This window comes from Pithys albifrons, chromosome 3, assembly GCF_047495875.1.
Source record: "Pithys albifrons albifrons isolate INPA30051 chromosome 3, PitAlb_v1, whole genome shotgun sequence".
In the NCBI taxonomy this organism is placed as follows: domain Eukaryota; kingdom Metazoa; phylum Chordata; class Aves; order Passeriformes; family Thamnophilidae; genus Pithys; species Pithys albifrons.
In genome coordinates, this window is record NC_092460.1 from 42,821,634 (window position 1) to 42,842,604 (window position 20,971).

Genomic DNA, 20,971 nt, shown 5'->3' on the forward strand with positions numbered 1-20,971 from the left:
ATTCTGCAGCTGGATAAACTGAATTCAAACTGCAGCAGCTTTCATGTGCAGGGAAGTGTCAGATTGCAGTGTTTGAGTGAGTGAAATTGCCCAAATTGTGTTTTCCCCCATCTCTGAAACAGAAAGATGGTTATGCCTGATAAGTAGATTGAGCTTTTATATCTAATAACCCAACACTTGTGCTGAAGGGGAAGAGAAGTTGGGACGATCTTTTCCTTTCCATATTTCCCACTGTTCCCAGCCTTCCTCATCAGCCTGTGGCTTTGGAAAAACCTGCTGAACTGGTGCAGTGCTTAATTCTGCTGCAAAGCAACAAGATGTTGAACTGTCAGAATCACCTCCACGTTGCAGAAGGACTACCAGGCCTACATTCTGTTCTCATCCTTTGAAGTTTGACTAAGTTTCTTTTCTTTGGTTTGTGGTTCACCTCTCCAGGCAATGCTGCAGCAAAAGCCTTCCAAGGCCCAGAGTGCACACTGCCAGTCCTGATGGGTAAGTGGCCACAGCACAAGGAGAAAACAAACCTATTCCATTACAAAAGAGCATTAAAATTCAGTGAGATAATATCACTGTCTCCTGCACCAAACCAGCTTTTATGGCATAATACAAACGAGAGGATGCAAATGCTGAGAGGCTTTGTAGAGCTCTCTCTCAAGCCCTGACACCCAGCATGCTCCTGCCAGGAACGCAATGAACACCCCAATCTCTGCATGTCACAGGATCACAACTTCTCAGTGTAATTACCACTTGAAAGTTAATAGGCCTCTGCTCCCAGCACGAGGCTGTGCTGGCTGCAGGCACAGCACGTGCTGCATCCAGGGCTGGCCCTGGGGACTGGCTGGGCAAGCAGTGCCTTGGAGGACAGGCTGCTGGGGGCTGCCTCAGAAATCCAGTCTCTCCCTAAAGGAAACCCTCTCTGCCAAGCACTGAAGGTGTGGATGGTGCAGAGATGGAGAGCTGGTTCCTCCTCCTCCCAAGGGTCTTGATGGGCAACACAACTCAAGTGCAGGAAAGGGAGATTCAGACAGGAAACTAAAGCTCCCTGGCTGGGACAGACTCACAAAATGATTTAGGTTGGAAAAGGCCTTTAGGATTGTCAGGTCCAGCTGCTAACCCGGCACTGCCAAGGCCACCACGAAACCATGTCCTCAAGTGCCATACCTGCACATCTTTGACACCCTTCCAGGGATGGTGACTCCACCACTCCCTGGGCAGCCATGAGGGTTTGGGGGCAGTGACTTCTTTCTGTCTGGGCAAGGAAATGCAAGTCTATGCCCTTTTCTGTAGCTTTTTGCAATGCCATTTCCAATGACCCAAATACTTGTGTCACTTGCTAAGTGAGTTTTTGACTGAGGAAAGCAATTTGATGACCAAAGAGGTAGAAAAGAAAACCAGGCAAAGCATCTCATGTGCAAGCCCAGCAATCCCAACCTCTATCTGGAGAAAAAGGAGGCTCCTGCAGGCTGAGCTCCTGCAGGTGCCCAGCCCATGGCTCAGTGAAACTGGGAGCACATTTTGTTGATAAACTTTGCAAACCCTCTCCTGCCCAATATAAAGTCCCAAATGGAAGGCTTGTGCCAGCATTTAATGATGGAAATAAGTGTTTGTGTTGTTTGATAACAGTTCATTTTAGCAATATGCAGAGGCTTGGTGGCATTTGTGCAGGGATTTGTTTGTGTTTGGTTGTACAGTGGCTTTGCCCCAGCAATCCCCACCACTGCTTTCACATGGTAGGTCTCCAGTTTTGAAGGCAAATTGGTGGAGTAAATGCAAATGGGAAGCTCTGAGTTGAGGCCCCTGGAGGCAGCCACATCTGCCTGTCTTTGACAAGAATTTCTGAGAGTGAGAGAAAAGTAGAGTGAAATTAAGAGCTTTGATCTGTTTTTTTTTGTTTCATCATTATTTCATGTCTGAGGCCTTTGCATGTGCCTTCCAGTTCTTTACTGAGCTGCAATGTTTAGTTGCTGCTCCAGCCCAAGGCAGGAGCTGGCAGCCCACTGGCACTGCCAGGACTCACCCCTGGCTCCAGGCTGAGCCCAGCCAAAGAAACAGGTGACAGACACAGCCCCAGACCAACATTGCCCCCCAAAAAGGGACTCTCTGGCCCCAGCACGTTGGGCACCCTGTATGAGGCAGCCCCAAATGCCCAGGGCACACAGAGGGGTGATGAAACAATCCCAGAATCCCTTCTGCTGGAAAAGGCCTTTCAGATGGTGTTAAACCACTAACCTGAAAATGCCATGTCCTCCAGTAATCCACATCCCCAAGTGCTACAGCTGCAGGTCCTTTACATCTCCCAGGGATGGTGGCTCCACCGTTCCCTGGGCATCCTCTTCCAATGCTTGACAACGTTTTTCAGGAAAGAGCAACAGCATCTTTTTTTTCTTGTTTTCCCTTCACCCTGGCTAGAATCTCTATATTAAGCCTGTGTATGCTTTGCAGTATTTTTTTTAACATGACAATTTAATTTTTTGCTTCCTTTTTAAGGGGAGGGAAAAAATATCCCAACTTTTGCTTTAATGATCCTTACCATGGTAAACTTAAAAGTGTCTTAGAGCAGCAGTCTGGCATTTTCTGTTTGCACCAGTCAGTGCAGGTGATTGATCTCAGAAGCCAGGCTTCATTTTCTAAGCAAAATACACTGCAGTTGGCAAAACCTGATTAAAGTGAGTGGAGTTCTATCTGATGTGGCTGTTGCCACTCATTTCAGCATAATGACTTGCTTTTGAACTACAGAGGGCCTGCAGAACACAGAACACTAAGTAGGCTCAGTTGATAATGTACTCTGCTGAAAGTTTCAGCGATCCTAATGGGCCATCAGACTGCTGAGAAACCTGCTGGGATGTGGGCTCCACTCCTGATGGAGCTGCTGTGCAGTGTGTGTTGCCACCCTAACCTTAACCCTTACCATGAAGGTCTGCCACGAGACAAGCTGCTGCTGCTCCTGTTAAATCCATCCTATCAAAATTGCTCCTCTGATCGTGAACTAAATATTAAAAAAAAAATAAATTGAGGGGCTTGACTTTGCTTCCTGATGTTTGAGCATTTGGGTCCTAATGGATCCATTGTGGCTTCTGCCTTTAGGAATCACAGAATATGCCGAGTTGGAAGGGACCCACAAAGATCATCCAACCCTTGGCCCTGCACAGAACCATCCCTGAGACTATGAAGCCCAAAACCATCAGGATCCTTCCTGGCACAGACAAGCCATGCCAGCATTCATCATCCTGCTTTGTGTTCCTATCAGACAGAGGAGTTTCTGTTCCTCTCATTTCTGAGGGAGGGGAGACACTGAGAGCAGGGAGGGTGGGTGACATTAAATGTGCAGAGGCACAAACACAAACCCCCAGGCTTGGGGACAACAGGCTCCACTGCAATGGCTATGGCAGAGCAGGCACCCAATGGCATGTGGAAAGGTCCCATGCACAGAGAACACTCTGCCAGTGGCACAAAGAGCTCTGAGGTCTGGCACAGCTCTAAGATACCTTTGGCCTGGGAGGGCAGGCTGGCACCCCTGCAGCTCCTGTTCCTATCACAGACAATGCTGGTGCCACAGCGAGGGCCACAGAGGCTGCTGGGGCTCCCCCAAAGCCCCAAGTCCTCAGCTTGACTCACTCTCCAAGATTAAAGGCTGCCAGAAGCCCCCACTCCCTTGCAACTGTATTAATTATTCAGCAGCACGCAAAGCTCTGGAATTGGCCCCTGCCTGACAGCACAGGGCTCAGGGTGTGAGTTAGGGTGGTGCCAGACGGGGGCGGGGGATGAGGAGGACACACCATTTTGGGGGTTGCTGGCCTGGGGGAGATGTGTCTTCTGATATTGGAAGCAATGCTGGGAAAAATCAGGCTGAGTTTCCTGAGGCTGGGAGAAAGGAGGGGGCAGCTGAGCTGAAGAGAAAGCAGGAACGCAGTGCTGAACCCCTGGTAATTCAGTCCAAAATTAAATGGTGGCACTGCCACGAAGTGAAGACAAGGCCACACACACCCAGACAACAAAAATACCCTTTTCTTTTCCCCTGCCGCTGACAAAACCAACCCTAACCCTGCTTCTGCTGTGCATAAGCACTAACCACTGTGGGAGGCTTTGAGTAGCTGCAACTTTGCTTTCACTTGATTTAGTGGGACGTTCTGTCCCTTTCAGTGGCCAGAAAGCAGCCAGCTCCTCGGAGAGCTCTCTCTCTCATGCTTTACTACTTAGAAGTGATTTATAAAGGCCTTGACAACGCTTTGAAGAGCACCTGGAAGTGCAGGTCTGACACTGAAGCCCAGGGGTCTGCCAGCAGATCTGCAGTTACTCCAAGAGCTGGGAAGCTGAGGTAGGGACTGCCCTGCCTGGAGACACCATGGCCTCAGGAACAGCTCACCTTCCTGGAAGAAGGAAAGCAGAAAGCACTGTAGTTATTCTGGCATCCTTTAAATCTGAAAATGGAAGACAGTGGTGGAGAAATCAGCACAAGTTTCTTACCCCTCAGGCAGAGTTGGGCCAGGAAAGGACACGCTGTGACCCCTCAGGGCCAACACCACCAAACAACACCAGTAAACTGGTCAGTCAAGTTTAATGCATCATAAAGAAGTAAAACTACATTGGCATATTTAAGACAAACACTTTTTTTTCCTATGCACACTATCCACTGGACAGTCCCCTTTTCAAAATAACTACTTTAAACAGTCCAAGACAGTTCTTCAGAAATTCTTCACATATTCAACCTTCCACACTTTTCCCTTTTTTTTTAAATTTGTCTGAGAAGGAAAAAAAAATCATTAAACCTGAAAACATTTACATTGCAAGCCACGTCAGAATGCATAACTGGCATACAATAACCAATGTATAACAATTGTGTTTTCCTTAGTTTACTTTGTTCATCGATAAAAGAATATAAAAATCTTGTTCAACCGAGTGTTGTGTATTAAAATAGATTTGTTTAGTACTGCACAGTTTCTCCCGGAGTTGTGACAATGACTGAAGGGACCATGTGCTGCCTGGGGATGGGCCAGGGAAAAAAGCCAGTCCCTCGTGGGGTTGGGTTGTTTTTGTCATTATAAACAACAGAAAAAGGAAGATACTCGGCACCGTGTGATATGTTGATGTGAGAGGCCAGCCTTGTGTCGTGCTCTGGTAGCTTTCCTTGAGTATCTGTTGTGCTGCTGGATGGAGGGCTCAGAGGGGACAGGGAGGTGGCACCTGGGCTGAGAGGGGTGGCACAACAGGCTGCCCATCCCTCCCTCCCAGGCAGCCACTGAGGGGCCGGCAGGGCCCTGCAGAACCAGGAAGACTATGGAGTGACACGAGCAGGTGTGCTGGGATTGCCTCAGGCTAATGCTAAACGCTCCCCAAATAGGCTAAAAGCCAACAAAATCTTACAAACGAATCAAGTTTCCAAAAAAAGAAAAAAAAACCCACAAAAAATCTTTTCATTTTCCATGCCCTGTCCCTCCTCCAGAACTCTTGGTATTATCCAGTTTGAGAAACAACCCCTTGAGGCAGTTTGTTTTTTCCTGTACCATTCAGCAGATATTTCTACAAGAAAAAAAAATTAAAAATCATATTACGTATTCTTAACAATAAAAATGCAGTACAAAAATGTAAAGTTATCTTTTTGGCATATTATCTGTACTGTCAAGAAACAGAAAACAGAATACTTATTTGCTTTTTTTTCCTTTAAAAAAACACATCTCCAAAATTAAAAAAAAGAAAACCCCAAAATAACCTCTTTAAAAAATGAAACCCAACCTGCCAAAGATATCCACTATCATGGTTTACGCTAAATCTTGCACAAAAACTCCATGAGAAAAATACACTGATAGCAAAATAAGTAAAAAGGACCTGCAAAAAAGTAAGGAGTTTTACAGTCATACTTCTTTAAATACTTCGGAACGCATATACAGAAGCATCGGCATGAAAATACTTCAATATTTGACTAGAAACGCTAACTTCATACAGTTTCTTTATTTAAATATCTGCAATTCTCAACTCTAATAATACTGAAAAAAGGATCTCCTTGTTTGGAAGGCTCTGAGAGTGTGTGTGGTGCCCCACTGGCCCTGAACCAAGGGGCCCTCTGTGCCGCTCCGCAGCACCGCGGCCAGTGCTCTGCAGCTCAGCTCCCGCTCCCCACCGCCCCCCACACTCCCCTCGCAGCCCAACTACTTCCCTACTACTTCTCCACTAAATCTTTGCATTGCCAGTTCCTCGGAGCAGCACAGAGACCTGCCCGCCCCACGATGCCACTGCCGCCGCCGCTCCCCCTGCGCATCTAGAAAGACAATTAAGGCCAACAGAACAAAACAAAATCTCATCAGCACTGAAGGGCCTGGCAGCCCCCGAAGGCGCTGCGCCAGCGCCCTGCCAAGGGCTCGCTGCCCTGGCACAGGTGGGAGCGCTCCTGCTCCCCGCGGCAGCGCAGTCTCCGCTCGCTCTGGCACGAGGTCCCGGTGCCGCGGCCGCGCCGTCAGTTGTTGCCCTGCGAGGGCTGCAGGGCTTTGTGCAGGGCAGCGGGGCCAGGGGAGGGCTTGATCCAGGGCACCGAGAGCAGGGAGGAGGTGGTGGTGGTCGTCATGGTAACCTGGATCATCTGCTCGCTCTGTATCAGTCTAATGAGGGTTTTGAGGCGTTCCAGAGATGACTGAGTCCCTTTCCGCTGGGCCAACAAGCTGGTTTTTAGCTCTAAGCATTTCTATCAAATAAAGAGAAGGAAAGAACGCATTCAAATTGGTGTCAAACATCTCTCCAAACACCCTTTTGTGCCTTGAGTGCACATCCTCCTTTGGGGATAGCAAACCCACAGCTTAACAAATGGAGTAACCACCAGTGCTGCACACACTGCAGCAGCTGTCTGAGGAACAGTGCTCCTCTTCCCAAACCAGACACATTCAGAGGCCATTTCCAGCCCCAGCCTGGCACAAACACCCTCTGCACTCCCAGGGATGTGAGCCATGGGGGAGCAATAGCTGTGCTGCTGGGAAGTACCAAAGGCACCAACCAGTGAGATCTCTCCATCTCACCGACAGGCACTGATAAACTCCTGGGGGTAAAACTCACCACGATGCATTCTATGCATGCCACAAGTTTTAGGGAGTCAGTACTGAGAGGATGCACTGATCTCACTAAATGCTCACGTTTTTATGCCAGAAATCTTGGCTCTAAGACAGCTGTTACACCAGTGCAGTCACCAGAAGCCCTTGTCCTACAGGGTGGCCAAATGCACCCTGTGATCCCCTGCAATGTTTCATACAAACCTCCATAAAAATGGGCATGACAGCACGAACCAAACAAAGGCATCTCAAATCCCTTGCTTTTCCCAGAAGAAATAAGGGAGAATTAGTAACTCTCCTTTCCCTCCCCAAGCACAGACTGCTGCAGCTGAGATGCCACCCTCCTGCCAGGGCCCCTGTGGCAGAGCCAACCCCTGAGCCTGTCTGCTACACGGGAGGGGACAGTGATCTCTGCTATCTGAAACCTCCTCTCTATTCTTTCTCCCAGCAGGCCCAGGGCTCTGGCAAAACTGGTGCCATGTCTGCAGATTGCTCCTCTTTGGCTGTGATCCAGACTGCCAAGGTAGGGATGGGGATTCTCCAGTCCTGAGGAAGTGGGAACTGCTCAGTTGAAACTCAACTTGTTTGGAAAGCAACTGTGTGGAGCTGCGCAGAGGTTGGTATAGAGAGATGAAATCTCAGGTGAAGCATAAATCATGTTCTGTTTTTACAAAATAACATCATGACACCTGTGGTGTGTATGAGAGTGTTCTTTTTAACATAAATCTCTTAAAATATCAGAAAGAAATTGCTCTGTGCTGGAACACCTTTAATTGCTTTTCTCCTTTCAAGTGGATACATTTCCAGTAAATGTAATCATTGGCTGACACTCCCATTTAAATCAAATAGTGCTGCCCACTGAAAGAACCTCATTCTGCTTAGGTAGAAATCTTACTGATTATGACATGCATCTGGCAAGTGACTACTTTGCTTTTCCAAACTCCTCACCCCACTGACCTCTCCTACCTCCCTCACACACGTGTGTTTCCATTAGTGTCATGGTGGCTAAACACACTTACAGGGAATATTCCCCACTGTGATGTCTTTTAATAAGTTATTGCTTTTCCTTCCATTCGGTTTTAAATGTCCCCTCTGGATTAACTGCACTGGTAAAACAAGCAGTGACCAGTTACTCCTGCAGCTGCCGCTTTGATTTTTCCAGGGTAGGGAAGTGTCAAATATTCATTGAGGCTGCCATGCAAACTAAGAGCTACCCCTTCAGAGTGAGGTAGCCCCAAATCAGTCCCTTCAGCCATGAAGGATAAGAATTATGGCTTTGAATTCAGCCCATTCAGCAAGAGACTGGTCCTCGTGGCACGGTGTGAGTGGGAGACACCTCAAACCAACATTCAGCTTTGAAATGAGTTGGAATGGAGAACATTATTATGAATCCATCTCCAGCTGTGGAGAGGTGTTACAACATTCAGCCCCTGATACAAATAAAGATGATTATTTCTATTGAATCTCAGGAGTTTTGAGCTAAGGAGGATGTGCTTGTGACTGATGGAGTGCCTGGAAGTCACTGGGTAGATCAGAGCTACCTGTGGCACTCCAAGGAAGGCAGCCATGGCTGTTTTGGGGGGGTTGTGTGTGTGTGTTTGCCACATGAGTTCAGGTGGTTTCTTCTCCTCAGCCTGCTAGAGAACCTTGTTTCTGTGCAGAAAGGAAACCCACACATATTTCCTCAGAAAGAAATGCATTCACACTTGAAAATCTCTAGCTTGGGAGCATAAATAATTTTCTAGCCACAAAATACCAGTTTTTTGGGCATAAATTCTTTATAAACATCTCTGCAGGAGACTCTGTGTCCCCAGTCAGGTGTCCTACCTTCACTGCATTGCTGAGAAGTCGATTTTTTTCTTCCAACTGTCTATGCTCACTCTTCAGCTCACTGGTCCTCTTCAATAACTTTCTCTTCTCTTCCTCTTTGACTGTGGAACAGTAAGATTAGGGATGCAGAGGTTAAGGAAGGACAGACAGCAGGGCTGTCCCTGCCAACACAAGGCACAAGGGGGGCTTCAGGTCTCACTGGCCTTTTGTCAGCAGGCACAGCCAAACTTCTGCACTGAAAGGGTGGGCAGGCACTGACAGGGGCTGTCCAGGGAGCACTGGAGTGCCCAGCCCTGGAGGTGCCCAAGGCAGGACTGGCCGTGGCACTCAGTGCCCTGGGCTGGGCGACAAGGTGGGCATGGGGCACAGAGTGGGCTCCATGGGCTGGGAGGGCTTTGCTAAGGTGGGCATCGGGCACAGGGTGGGCTCCATGGGCTGGCAGGGCTTTGCCAAGGTGGGCATCGGGCACAAGGTGGGCTCCAGGGGCTGGCAGGGCTTTGCCAAGGTGGGCATCGGGCACAGGGTGGGCTCCAGGGGCTGGCAGGGCTTTGCCAGCCTCAGGGATTCTGGGATTCCATGCTTGTATCTGTGCCAATGGCTGGTGCACAGGAGGACAACCTGAAAGCTACAGTCCACATTTGAGGTGAATTAAAATTCACCCCTTAGACCACATGTGGTCCTGGAGGTCTCCAAGAAAGAGGTGGATGGTATTTCAGAACAGGTGAGTCACCTGGAATGGCAATAGTTTGTGGCCCTGGCTGAAAAGCACAATTAAACAGTGCCAGAGCTCCACAGAACTCCTCAAGAATGTGCTCCAATGCCCCAAACAGCCCATTGTAAGACTGCAGAGGGAACTAAAAAAGAGTAATGACCAATGCACAGGTGTCACACAGCATGTGACACTAATGACTGCTACACCAAACAGTACTGCAACACTTGGAAGCTGAGGTTGCTGCAGTGCCTGAGACACCAGTCAGGCATTGTGCTACATACCCAGTGACACAACTTAGCCTGACTGTGCCTCTCTGCCTCCCAGACTATGATTCTGCCTCAATACCCCATTTCCAGCCCTGTTCCCAGGAAGGTACCACTTTGATGACAGCCTCCCCCAGAGAGTGAAGCCCCTGAGAGACCAATCTCAGCTTCCTCTCAGAGGGAAGATGGCACAGGAGCAGATCGAGGGGAAGGGGAGAGAGAGTGACCTTCTGTTCCCAGTCCTTGTGGCCCTTTGCTTACTACCCCCTCAGCCCTGGCAGCACTGCAGCACTGCTTTAGTGTCACTGCCACACACAGCTCCAATGGCACTGCCCACAGGGAATGGCAGGCAATTCCCTGGCAATAGCTGTGTGAATCCCCACCTGTTTTATGAGTCACATAGGAGTGAACAATGGCCAGAGTCCCAGTCCATGGCACGTTGTCATCTTTCTTTAACACCTACAAGCCCAGGGAACAACAAAAAGTTAAGACTCCACAAAGACACAGGTTAATGTTTTTCTTCCTCCAGCCTTACAGCTCTGCAGGACCAGATCCTGGGTCCTTGTCTCAGAACATAACAGTGATCTCAGAGCTGCACACAAAGAACCCCAAGGCACAGAATCTACACTTTAGTGACACTGCAGTGGTTTAGTAATTGTTTTCTTGCTCAAATAATCAGCATTATTTACAGTAACTACATAGATTAGCATTGCTGTCATGGCTGTGTGTAAGAAACATAATTAAAGAAGAGTTCTCCTCACAGTTTTCAGATCCACCGGTGAACAGTCTCCTGAACTGCTCCCTCACATCTGAGGTTTGCATTCCTTGTCAGGCAATGCCACATGCTGGTGGTGTTAGTGCAAAGGAAAAATTGTAAAGACAAAGCAATTGAAGGTACATTTTAAAAGGACAATTCTAAGCAGCTGTGATTGCAGGCAAACCAGGTTCAGGATGATGAAAATGCCAGAAATAAACACTGCAAGCTGTAGTAAGGCCTCTCAGCAATCCTTTAGCTAATGCAGACCCTTGAAGCTGCAGCCCCTAAACCAATGCAGTGTACACAAAGTGGAGGTTCCTCCCCTTTGCCCTCCTTGGCACGGCACGCTCCACACTCCTACCTTCTGTTGGCACTTGGGGCAGAGCCAGACGCCCTTGGGGGCAGTTTTGAGGGGGGGCTCCAGGCAGCTGAGGTGATACGCCCTGGGACAGGTTCCGCAGGGCTGCAGGTCCACCCCGCGCTTGCAGGCACTGCAGTGCTCCTCGTGGTGGATCTCGCTCTGCAAGAGAGGAGGGCCTGTGTGAGCTCAGCCCTGCACAGCCCTCTGTGTGCAGCACCCCAGGCCTGGCTGCAGCAGGCAGGCTCCCCAAACTCTCAATCCACCTGCCAGAGGGACCCTGACCCCTGCACAGGGCAAAGGGATGGATGGCAACAACAAACACAAATACACAAAAGAGGCATAAACAAGGTCCATGAATTGAAAGAGAAACATAAACCCCAAGCAATCAAACACAGCAGGGAGCTGACAAATGTACCAGCTTGTGACCGAGGAATTATTTCACTGGTTTTGCCAGTGTGTCACTCCAACACAAGTATCTCTGTCTCTCTGTTCTGAAGCCCAGCACAAGGTAAGTGGGGATCACTTGTCCTTCAGCTCCAAAGCAGAAGGAAACGAGCAGAAAAGGGTTGTATCCTTGGGGAAAAGGCACAGCTCCATGTTTGATGCCCATTGCCTCCAAAAGCACTGGGGAAGCACCCTGGACTCTGCACCCTCCCTGGCAGCTCCTGTAGAGGCTCCTCTCCTCCCTGGCACTAATTGTTCTCTGCTTGGACCTGCTCTGACAACCTTTCCCCAACAAGACTGATTAGTGCTTTGTCTGAAGCAATACATAAAATGAACTAAGACTCATCAACAAAGTTACAATGTCATGTAGTAAATTGCTATGCTAATTTGGTGGCAACGTTAATTACTCTTTGTATAATTAAGTGCATTTTAATAAAACAGATACTGATTCTGAAATTGTCATGGCTTGTGAGTGATTATAAAAAAACTTAAATTTCCTACTGGTTTTTCAGGAAGGAGAATAATAATTTTATATGTTTGTTAATTTAAAAAGCATATTTTTATTTTTGGGAATATTAATTATAAAGTGTCATGATAGTTTGATGATGTCTCATGATAGTCAGGCTTGTATCTTGAATTCTAACTCAGTTCTGTGGAAAAAAAATCACTCTTTAGAAACTACCTGCTCAAAAAATCTTAATTTTAACCTCAATGTAAAGAGATTTAATCTACCAAACTAGAATGGTTACTCATTTTTCTTAAAATTTTCATTAAACCCACAAATCTGTACTAGAAATTTCTAAACGACTGGATTCTACAGAAGGATTAAGCTCAAGCCTTGCATTTGAAGGAGATAATCTCCGAAATTCTGGCTTGGGGGATGGAAGGTTTAGTTAAGAGGGACAGGAGAACTCTGCAGTTTGGTGCCTTGGCAGGGAGCACAATAACCAGAGGCAGGCACTGAACTCCAGAGTGGTGAGAGGACTCTGCTCACACACAAGTGCCACACTCACCTTCCAGAATGGATCCTCATTTGCTGGCAGAGAAAAGAAGGGCAGAGAACAGGTTAGTGGCAAACACGTGGCTGCAGGGAGTGCCAGGCCTCAGCTGGGAACAGTTCCAGCCAGGCTGTGGCACAGGGAACCCGGGCACTGCCAGAGCCAGCACAGGCAGGGGAGGATGCAACAGCAAGCAGGGAATCAGCAGCTGAGAGTCTAAATGTGCACTGCAGGAATCCTGTGTCCAAAGGCCGGGGGCTGGAAGGGCACAGTGTGAGCACCACCTTCTATTCCACATTTTCAACAACTGTAACACAGAGCTCCTCTCCACAGGAGGCCAAAAGTCTTCCTTAGGGACTTGAGCCTGCTGTGCACATTTCTCTGGTTTTCTCAAGAACTGTAGAATACTTTGGCAAAGAGTTCCAGAAATAATCACAGACTAATAAAATCTGTAGATGCCACTTCAAATCCACAAATGCACACAAAAGGTGCACCTTGATATGACACCACAATTACTCAGGGGATATAAATGTTATTCAGATAAACACAGGCTTGATAATTGAAGAGGCTTTCCTACAAATGATACATGTCAGGAGACATGACCTCATTTCAGGTAAGGCATTTTCAGATAAATGAATCCTGATTAATTGACATTTTGATCAAAATTTACAAGAACTGTTCTCTTCTATATTTCCAGAAATGACAGCTGTTTCCTGGACATCATGGGGATTTTTTTCTAGTTTGTTTATTTGTCTTTTCAGCTCACTTTTGCTACAAAGTTTTAAACTTTTTAAAATATGCCCACTTCCACCTTCAAGTTTCTGAAAAATTAAACTGAAGGCAACATTTTTAAAGGAGCACCAAACCAAAGATACAGGACTCAAGGAGGAATTAACAACGCAGGGCAGAGAGTGGTGATTGCCAGGCAGCTCTGAGACAGTTGCATCACTGGACCCCTGCCACTTTTCTACTTCCTTGCAAATAAAATGGGAAATATGTGGTGGAAAAAGGTCAGAGATTTCAAACCCCAGTTTCAAGGAAACCCTCCCAGGGGCTCCAGCCCAGCTTGCTACCATTGCCATCCTCTCCTGGTTTTTCACATGTGTTTACATGGGAAAAACAAGCACTATGACAAGACTAATAACAAATTACCATTTTAATTTGAAGATAAAACTAAGGCAGGAATAATGTTGGTTCCACAGGGGCTCACACGAGCCTGGGCTCCTGCTAAGAGGGATGTCATCCAGGCTGTTCACTGTGTGATAACCTCTGGTGTCCCCTGAGACCACAGGGAACTCAATGCAACTCAAGCTTCTCTTTTCTTCCTTAAAATACTGCATGGCCTTGCCTGAAGAATTAAAATGTACTCAGTATCCTCCTTGGTTCAGCTCCCAACTCTCTGCCTACTCTGTGCTGCAAATATTCCCTGGAATGGGCTTCTTCCCACAAGCTGATCAGCATCCCCAAATGGCTCCTTGAGCTGTTCATTCTCAAGGCTTCTACTACTAAAGTCTCGCAATCTGAAGTTTTTATAAATTCAAGACTGGAAGGAATATCCAAGGTCATCAAATCTAGATTTATGGCTGCAGTTCTTGGAATCAGAAACACTCGGTGCTTTTCTGCCCTTGTTTCTAAAGCAAAAGGTATGGGGAAATTCTAGCCCTTGAGGCTGGACAGAAGTTCCTTAAAGCTTGTGAAAAGAGGCAAATGGAAAGCCCAAAACAGTAATTTCTTTTTTTAAATCCAAATTTTTCAATATATATTCCTAAGCACTTGGGGTTGGCAACACTGCCTTCTTCAATCAGTTCTCTCACTACATGGTGCTTACAATAGCAGAGACCAGATTTGCCTCTGATTGCAGAGACTTTGGATCCATTTCTACACAACTGTGACCTTTAGCCTTATCCTTCAATTGTTATTGCAGGAAAACCATCTATTTTCAGTGCACACTAAAAACTGCAGGGACCTTACACAGTGTAATGACCTGGCAGTAACTGCTATGAAATCCTCCTAATAACTATTAACATGTCATTACATGGCATTGTATCATTCCAAACATGCTTACCTCTTGCTGAGAGGAACAAGGGGTTATTCAGATAGTTCGAGGCGAGGCGTTTCCGCTGCAGGGAGAGAAACCAAGCACAGGTCACTGCAAAGGGCTCTGCTTGTTCCTCACACCCCACATTAACAACCTCCAGGGCATTCCCTCAGCCCTAACCAGCTCTCTAAAAGCTCCAAAGGATTGGCCAATGGGACAGTCAGACAAACAGCTGCACCATTTCACAGAATCCCAGAGAGTTGGAAGAGACCCACAAGGCTCATCGAGTCCAACTCTTATGTCAGTGGCCCACACAGGGGATTGAACCCATGACCTTGGCATTATTACAACCAAGTTTTAACCAACTGAGCTACTATTTCCCTTCCTAACAAGTTCTTCACAGAGGAGTTGGCTGTGCATTGGATTAGAAACACAAATTGCAAATGTCATTGATGTGGTTCCAGCATATCCACAAGGGAAAACCTGTGCAATAAACTTGCTGTGACATGACATCTTTATTTGCATGTATGGAAAAGTGATGGACTTCCCAGCTGCAGGAGAAGCACCTTCACCTCTGTGCCCGCTGCCAGCAGTGCAGAGGAACACACTGAGCCTGCAGGCAAAGCAGGAGGGCCAAAGCAAAGCATTTCCCTGCAGAAGAGAATGTGCTCGGCCTCGAGGGGCTGGCAGGGATTTCAGCCTGCTGAGACCACCACACTCACCAGCACAAGCCACTGACACCTTCTTGGGGTGTTTGACCCATCAGATGGCACGAGTTGCTGGTCAGCAGCAAACCATGCTTTGTTAACAGTCTGCACAGCCCCCATGCCTCCCTGACATCCGATCCCATCAGATCTCGGAAGCTAAGCAGGGTCAGCCCTGGATTAGTACTTGGATGGGAGACCTCCTGGGAAATGCCGGGGGCTGTAGGTTCTAATCCTGAGGACTTCACTGGCACTGTCCAAGCTCGCTCGGCCGTGGCAGACGAACCTCAGGACTTAAACGGTGGGGCCAGTTCTGTGCACGCTGAGCCTCACCTAAAAAAATCCACTGCGCAGGCTGGAAGGGCACACCCACGTGGGGACAGCCCTTCCCAAATCTTCGTTCGCAAAGCTGAGCCACACACACAGCCCCCAAATGTGTCTCTAAGCCCCCCACACGGGTACAGCAGCTCTGGGAACAGCACCACATTCCTCCATTAGAGGCTGGTAGATTCTGCTTGGGGGACAATTAGAGGGGTTTTGCTAATAAATGATTTATTCTGTAGTGAGTAAACTGTTCTCTTATACATGGGTGCCTGCCAGTCTGTTAATGAATTTTGAATAGATGTTTCTTTCTTCAGAAAAATAACCAGCCTGAAACTTAACTCTTTCCTATGGGGGAAAAAAAGGCTGCTGAGGGCAGGGAAATAGGATGGTATCTCATTTTTCTTAAGAACAAAGCCATGAAAAGAGAAAGCACAACCTTCCAGTGAAGCCATAAGACCATGACCACATTTTTGCACATTTTTGCTGAGCTCCTGCTGCTCTGAGGGGCGTCCACAAATGCAAACTCCAATTGATATGCAATTTCAATTTAAACAATCATGAATTAAATATCATCCAGGAGACTAAATTAAACTGCGCCAAAATGCCTGAAATGCCACAAATACCTCAACTCACTGATTAGCAAATCAATTTGAGCAGCTAATTGATCAGAGAAAAACCATCTGCCTTCATTTTACTGGGACAGCATTCCCCATGGTCAGTGCTTAATGACAGCTCCTAACGAGGACACAGCTGATCAGCACAGGACTCCTCCACAGACAGTCCTTCCTTCACCTCAGGAGATGCTTTGGGGAACAGATAAAATGAGAAGTACTGAATTGCAGAGACCTTCTCCATCCTCCCTGCCACCTCTGCCCCAGGACAGCTGAGTTTGTCACACACACTCATCCGGCTACAGCCACAAAACTCTGCTGCAAGTGTTTTAAAAACTTACCAGGACAAGAAGGCCTAAGGCCCTTGAGATTTAATGCCAGCAAGGCTGAGGTTCCTGCTGTGCTCAGAACTGGGTGTATGGACATCAGTATTTGCCCTGAGGAGAACAGCTGAGGAGTTCTGAGGAATTCAAGCACCCAGAGCTGCTCTGCAGTATAAAAACCTTCAACACTTGCAAAGAAAGAACAATCAAATGACTAAGCAGCTTGATTACCAAGGTGGGTTTCTTCTTGGCCTCCTCTGTCTGCCAACATAGCCAGAAATCTGAAATGCTGGCACACCAAAAACTCTGCACCTCAACACAGAAACAGCACTTTCTTCAGGCTTAAAGAATTCAGAACCCAGAGAAAACCTGCTCAAATGGAGAGCTGCCTGCAACTGAGTTTCATTTCCGTAGGAAATTCAGTTACCCCAAACTGTGCTGAAATTTAAGGGTGAAATTTTAATTAGATGAATAAATTTACATAAGTCAGTTCTGAAACAAAATAAAAATTCAGAAGAAGTTAAGCTTATTTTTGTGCTGCTTGTACACCAGGTTTGCAATGCAGTATTAGGCAGGACCAAATTCTGATGCTACTATAAATGTAAGAATGTAAGTGTAACAGATAACAGAGATTATCCAGAGCATTTTATTTTCAATTATGCATTATAGTATTTATTTGCAGCCTTCTATACCCCCACAGAGCACACTGACTCTTAAACCAACATTTCCCTTTTATGAATGTCACTAATAAAAAAGCAGACTCTCCCTTTGTTACTTGGCACACAGGAAAAGAGAAATAGCAATGCAAGTTTGAATATAATGCAGCACTTCTGTTCTTCAGTTGTGACCCAAAGGGACTGCCTGTGTGGGTGAAAGAGTAATTAGGTCCCACATTAATTTAGTCCTTTTGGCCTTTATTAAAACTAAGATGAATTCCAGTTTGAAGCAAGTGATGTTGTGGGGTGCAAACCTGTTGCTTAGCTACTGAGATGAGATCTTTTCTTTCTTCTCCACATCAATATCTTTTTACAAGTAACTGTGTGGGTCTGCATTCATATATATTTTTGTAGTAAGAAGCACTTAGACCTTTTATTGACATGAAATAGAACTGTGCTAAAAAAAGTGACTGCTGAAGTACCTCTGTTTCCAAGAGTCCACTGTAGGCTGGGTTTGCTGTGCTTCTTCTCTTCCTTTCCTGACGCTTGCTCTGGATTTCTGTAACCATGGAAAGAACATGAATTGTGCATTTCTCATTCATCACGGAAAAATGCAGATGTAACTTGTTAAGCAAGATGCTCTTCCCCTCCACCCCTCGGGCTTTGTGTCAGATTCAGTTCCTAAAGTGTAATTGGGTTGCACAGCATTGATATTTGCTGCAGTTCAAGGTTTGACATTAATAAGCTTTTCCTTGTGAGACTCAGAACACAGGCATATTTTTGTTTCCCTTCCTTCAAGGTGGACTTGTGCTGCCCTACAAGATTTTATTATGATCCCTTCCCTTCAGACAAGCATTCACAAACATCACCAGAGAGCTGTCACAGCACCCTGGGTGTAACAAAAAGGAAGCATTAAAGCAATTAAGCCTTGTATTCTCACCATATGAAAACACAGAGATCCTTTTTACATTCCCTTTGCATTACTTTTCCTTGTGGAGGTTACAGAGAGCAGGGCTGGATTCAATTCTAATGATGATTTGCCCACCCAAAGCACACAATTCACACTGCTGAGCATGGCACATGTTGTGAGCTCCACCTGTACCTGTGCCCCTGCAAAGAGCAGCACCAGGGTGGGCTCCCTGCACTGCAGCCCTGGCAGAGAGGGGTGAAACACAGCAGAGACCCCTGCCAGGACATGGTCCCTCCTCCTCAGGGCAGCCTGTGCTGAGGGCTGTTTGGCCACCACTAGCGATGGGCACCCTCAGTGTGCACACACACACACAAAGAGGGAGCACATCACCCCACCACAGAAACCTGCAGGGTTATTGCTGCTTTTATCTGAGCTAGGATTCCATGGACATCACATGGAATTCCTTTTTCCAGCTCTTGCCATCAGTTCAGAACAGTGAGATTGTTCCAAGCACGTTATTTTGTGACTGAAGAGCAGACACACTCCAGCAAGGAGAGCCCCACAGCATCCACCCCATGACATGAACTGTGTCCTCTGTTCCAGAATGTTTCCTTTGTGAATATTGTAGGTTTAGACTCTGTGCTGAGGTGCCAGAGGGATTCTGTTGGTCTAAATGCCCCCCAAATGGTGACACCTGCACTCTGCCCTGCTCTGAGTGAATCTCAGGAGAGGAACTGGCAGCAGCAGAGCCCCAGGGGGACACCCAGCAGGAACTCAGGACACCACCTGACTGTGCACAAGGTCTGGCATCTTCCCTCAGTGTCTGGGCTACAGAGTTCTATCTCAGAACATCCTCAGCACCAGAGAAGGGCCTTCAGGATGCTGAGCATCATCTGTAGCCCAAGGGTAAGACACAGCCCAGCTTTCAGAGTGTTTGTGAGCCATGAGAGTTGGATTCCCAGCACACAGTTCTGGTTTCCAGGCACCCTTTCCAAATGCTGGTCACTCCTGTGTCACATTTCAAGTATTAAGCCCAGACTGTCAGTCTGTGCATCGGACACAGAGTCCCTGGAGACGAGGCCAACATTGCATGGATTTTGTACTGCCCTGAGTGCCAAGATACTGATTGAAAACTTTGCCTTCACCAAAGTCCATTGGCTAAGCCCTGCTCTTGGAGTGATGAAGGGAAGGAAACCAGATAGACAGGAAAAACAGAAGAGCAACCACTTTTTTTAACTGCTTAAATCATAACCATTCCAGTAACCCAGACAGAAATATTTCAGTTTTTCTACTTTGCCATGGTAAACAAAGATGTGTATTTTTAGAACAACCTTTAGAACTATAGGGCATTCTTTTAAAGTTTTGCTTTCTATCTACCGTTTTTTTTTCTTTACTTAATGATAATGCTAAAAGGTGTTCTCATAGTCTAGAGAAAAAGATCCAATATGTTAGAACCATGCACTGCACCACAGAGTTGAGCTACTTCATTCCTCAGCTTATTAATTTAAAAAATAGGACCCAAGCAGAAAAAAAAAGAAACTGTAGTAGATTTGACAAATACGAATAATTTTGCAGACAGCTTTCTGTTGGAGGCCAGACTTCACTGAGCTGCTGCCTTCACCAACAAACACTCTGCATGGTCATTCCATGAGGGCTGAGGTGGCAGTTTCTCTGCAGGGGGAGCTGCTCCTTGCCACGTGCCAGGTAGTGGGAGCTGCTGGGGGCATTCACTGGGCAAGGCCTCAGAGATGCCTCCTGCTCAGAGCTCCTTTGAAGCCAGGGAATGTCCCTCTGGCTGTGAGCACACACAGCAACCCACATGCCAGGGGTCACAGCCCTGCAGTACAAAATTCATGAACAGGAGCAAGAAAAGCAGTGGAAATTAATGACACTGAGTGAATAAGCTTTTAATGACTCAATCTTCATCGAGTTTCATTCCAAAAATGTGAAATTGAGAAATGCATTAGAAGTATTAAAATAAACTGAGCTGTGTAGTGACCACTTCTTTCTGGCAAATAACAATAAACATAACATAGCACTAAAATAATAACCTTTAGCATGTGAAAGCTGTAAGGGCATTTCTGACAGTTGTAATCACCAATTCACATGAAGAAATATCCTTTCTATAGTAAATAGCTCTTTGTTGGAGCCATTTATTTAATGCTAGTAGGAATATAAAAAGTGAATTTGTCTGCAAGAATTGATTCTGTGGGATGGGTGTTGCAGCAGTTTGGGTTGGAATGTGCCTGTCCACACTTAAGTGTGAAACAAACAGAGCACAGCAGCACTTGGAAGACTGAAATCAGCATTAAATTCACACACACAATGTGATTTTAGTCCCAATAAAATCAAAGGGTAAAGAATTATTCAAAATAAAGTCCTCTCTGTTGTAAGCATAATTTGCACTTCAGCATAATTTCAAATGTTGTCCTATTTTCCTTAGACAAAGAAAACAAGAGCCAGTTGTCATTTGCACTTTTTGGATTATAAATCTTCTCCCGAAATTGCTGTAGCTTTTTGATTTTCATTTCAATCCATTACCATTAAGGGATTAAAAATGTCAGTGGCTTAAAGTTTCTTTAAACTGCTTTCAAATTCTCAGTCACTGGGACATTAAATGATTTTCTCAAATGCAGAGTTAAAGAGGAAATACACTGAAAAAATGCAACAAGACCCACAGAAAACCTGCTGCATATCTTGAGGAAACCTTTCAATTCAGATGCTGTTCTCTCCCTAATTCAGAACATGGATTAAAGCCAAGGAACAGGGAATCTTATTACAAAGACATCAGCAAGGTCCCTAAGCAGGTGCCTAAGACTGAAGTACATAAAACTTGAACTCAGTGCACTGGAAATGCTTAAGGATTTTGCTGACTGTGGTCCATGGGATGGATGGTAAGCATCAATTATCATTAACATTTTTGGTGATCAAGAATCACTGGCAGCTGACACAGACACCACCTTTCCCTCCTTCCAGTGGTGCAATCACAGCACTTGTCTCAGCTGAGCA

General features: G+C 46.4%; 1 protein-coding gene and 1 pseudogene across 1 annotated transcript in view; one reads left to right on the forward strand and one right to left on the reverse strand.

Annotated features, from left to right (window-relative positions):
- Positions 1-4,546: 4,546 nt before the first annotated feature.
- The window catches only part of PHF21B (PHD finger protein 21B), a 144,871-nt gene continuing 128,446 nt past the window's right edge, over positions 4,547-20,971 (reverse strand). Inside the window, exons 7-13 of the mRNA XM_071549806.1 lie at positions 17,535-17,611; positions 14,462-14,516; positions 12,412-12,434; positions 10,955-11,113; positions 10,220-10,295; positions 8,859-8,962; positions 4,547-6,673 (exon numbers count right to left, since the gene is read on the reverse strand). Of these exons, the coding sequence (XP_071405907.1) occupies positions 6,449-6,673; positions 8,859-8,962; positions 10,220-10,295; positions 10,955-11,113; positions 12,412-12,434; positions 14,462-14,516; positions 17,535-17,611 (719 nt within the window). The 3' untranslated portion in view covers positions 4,547-6,448. The remainder of the gene's footprint in view (positions 6,674-8,858; positions 8,963-10,219; positions 10,296-10,954; positions 11,114-12,411; positions 12,435-14,461; positions 14,517-17,534; positions 17,612-20,971) is intronic.
- Positions 15,250-15,364, forward strand: LOC139670757 (5S ribosomal RNA; annotated as a pseudogene).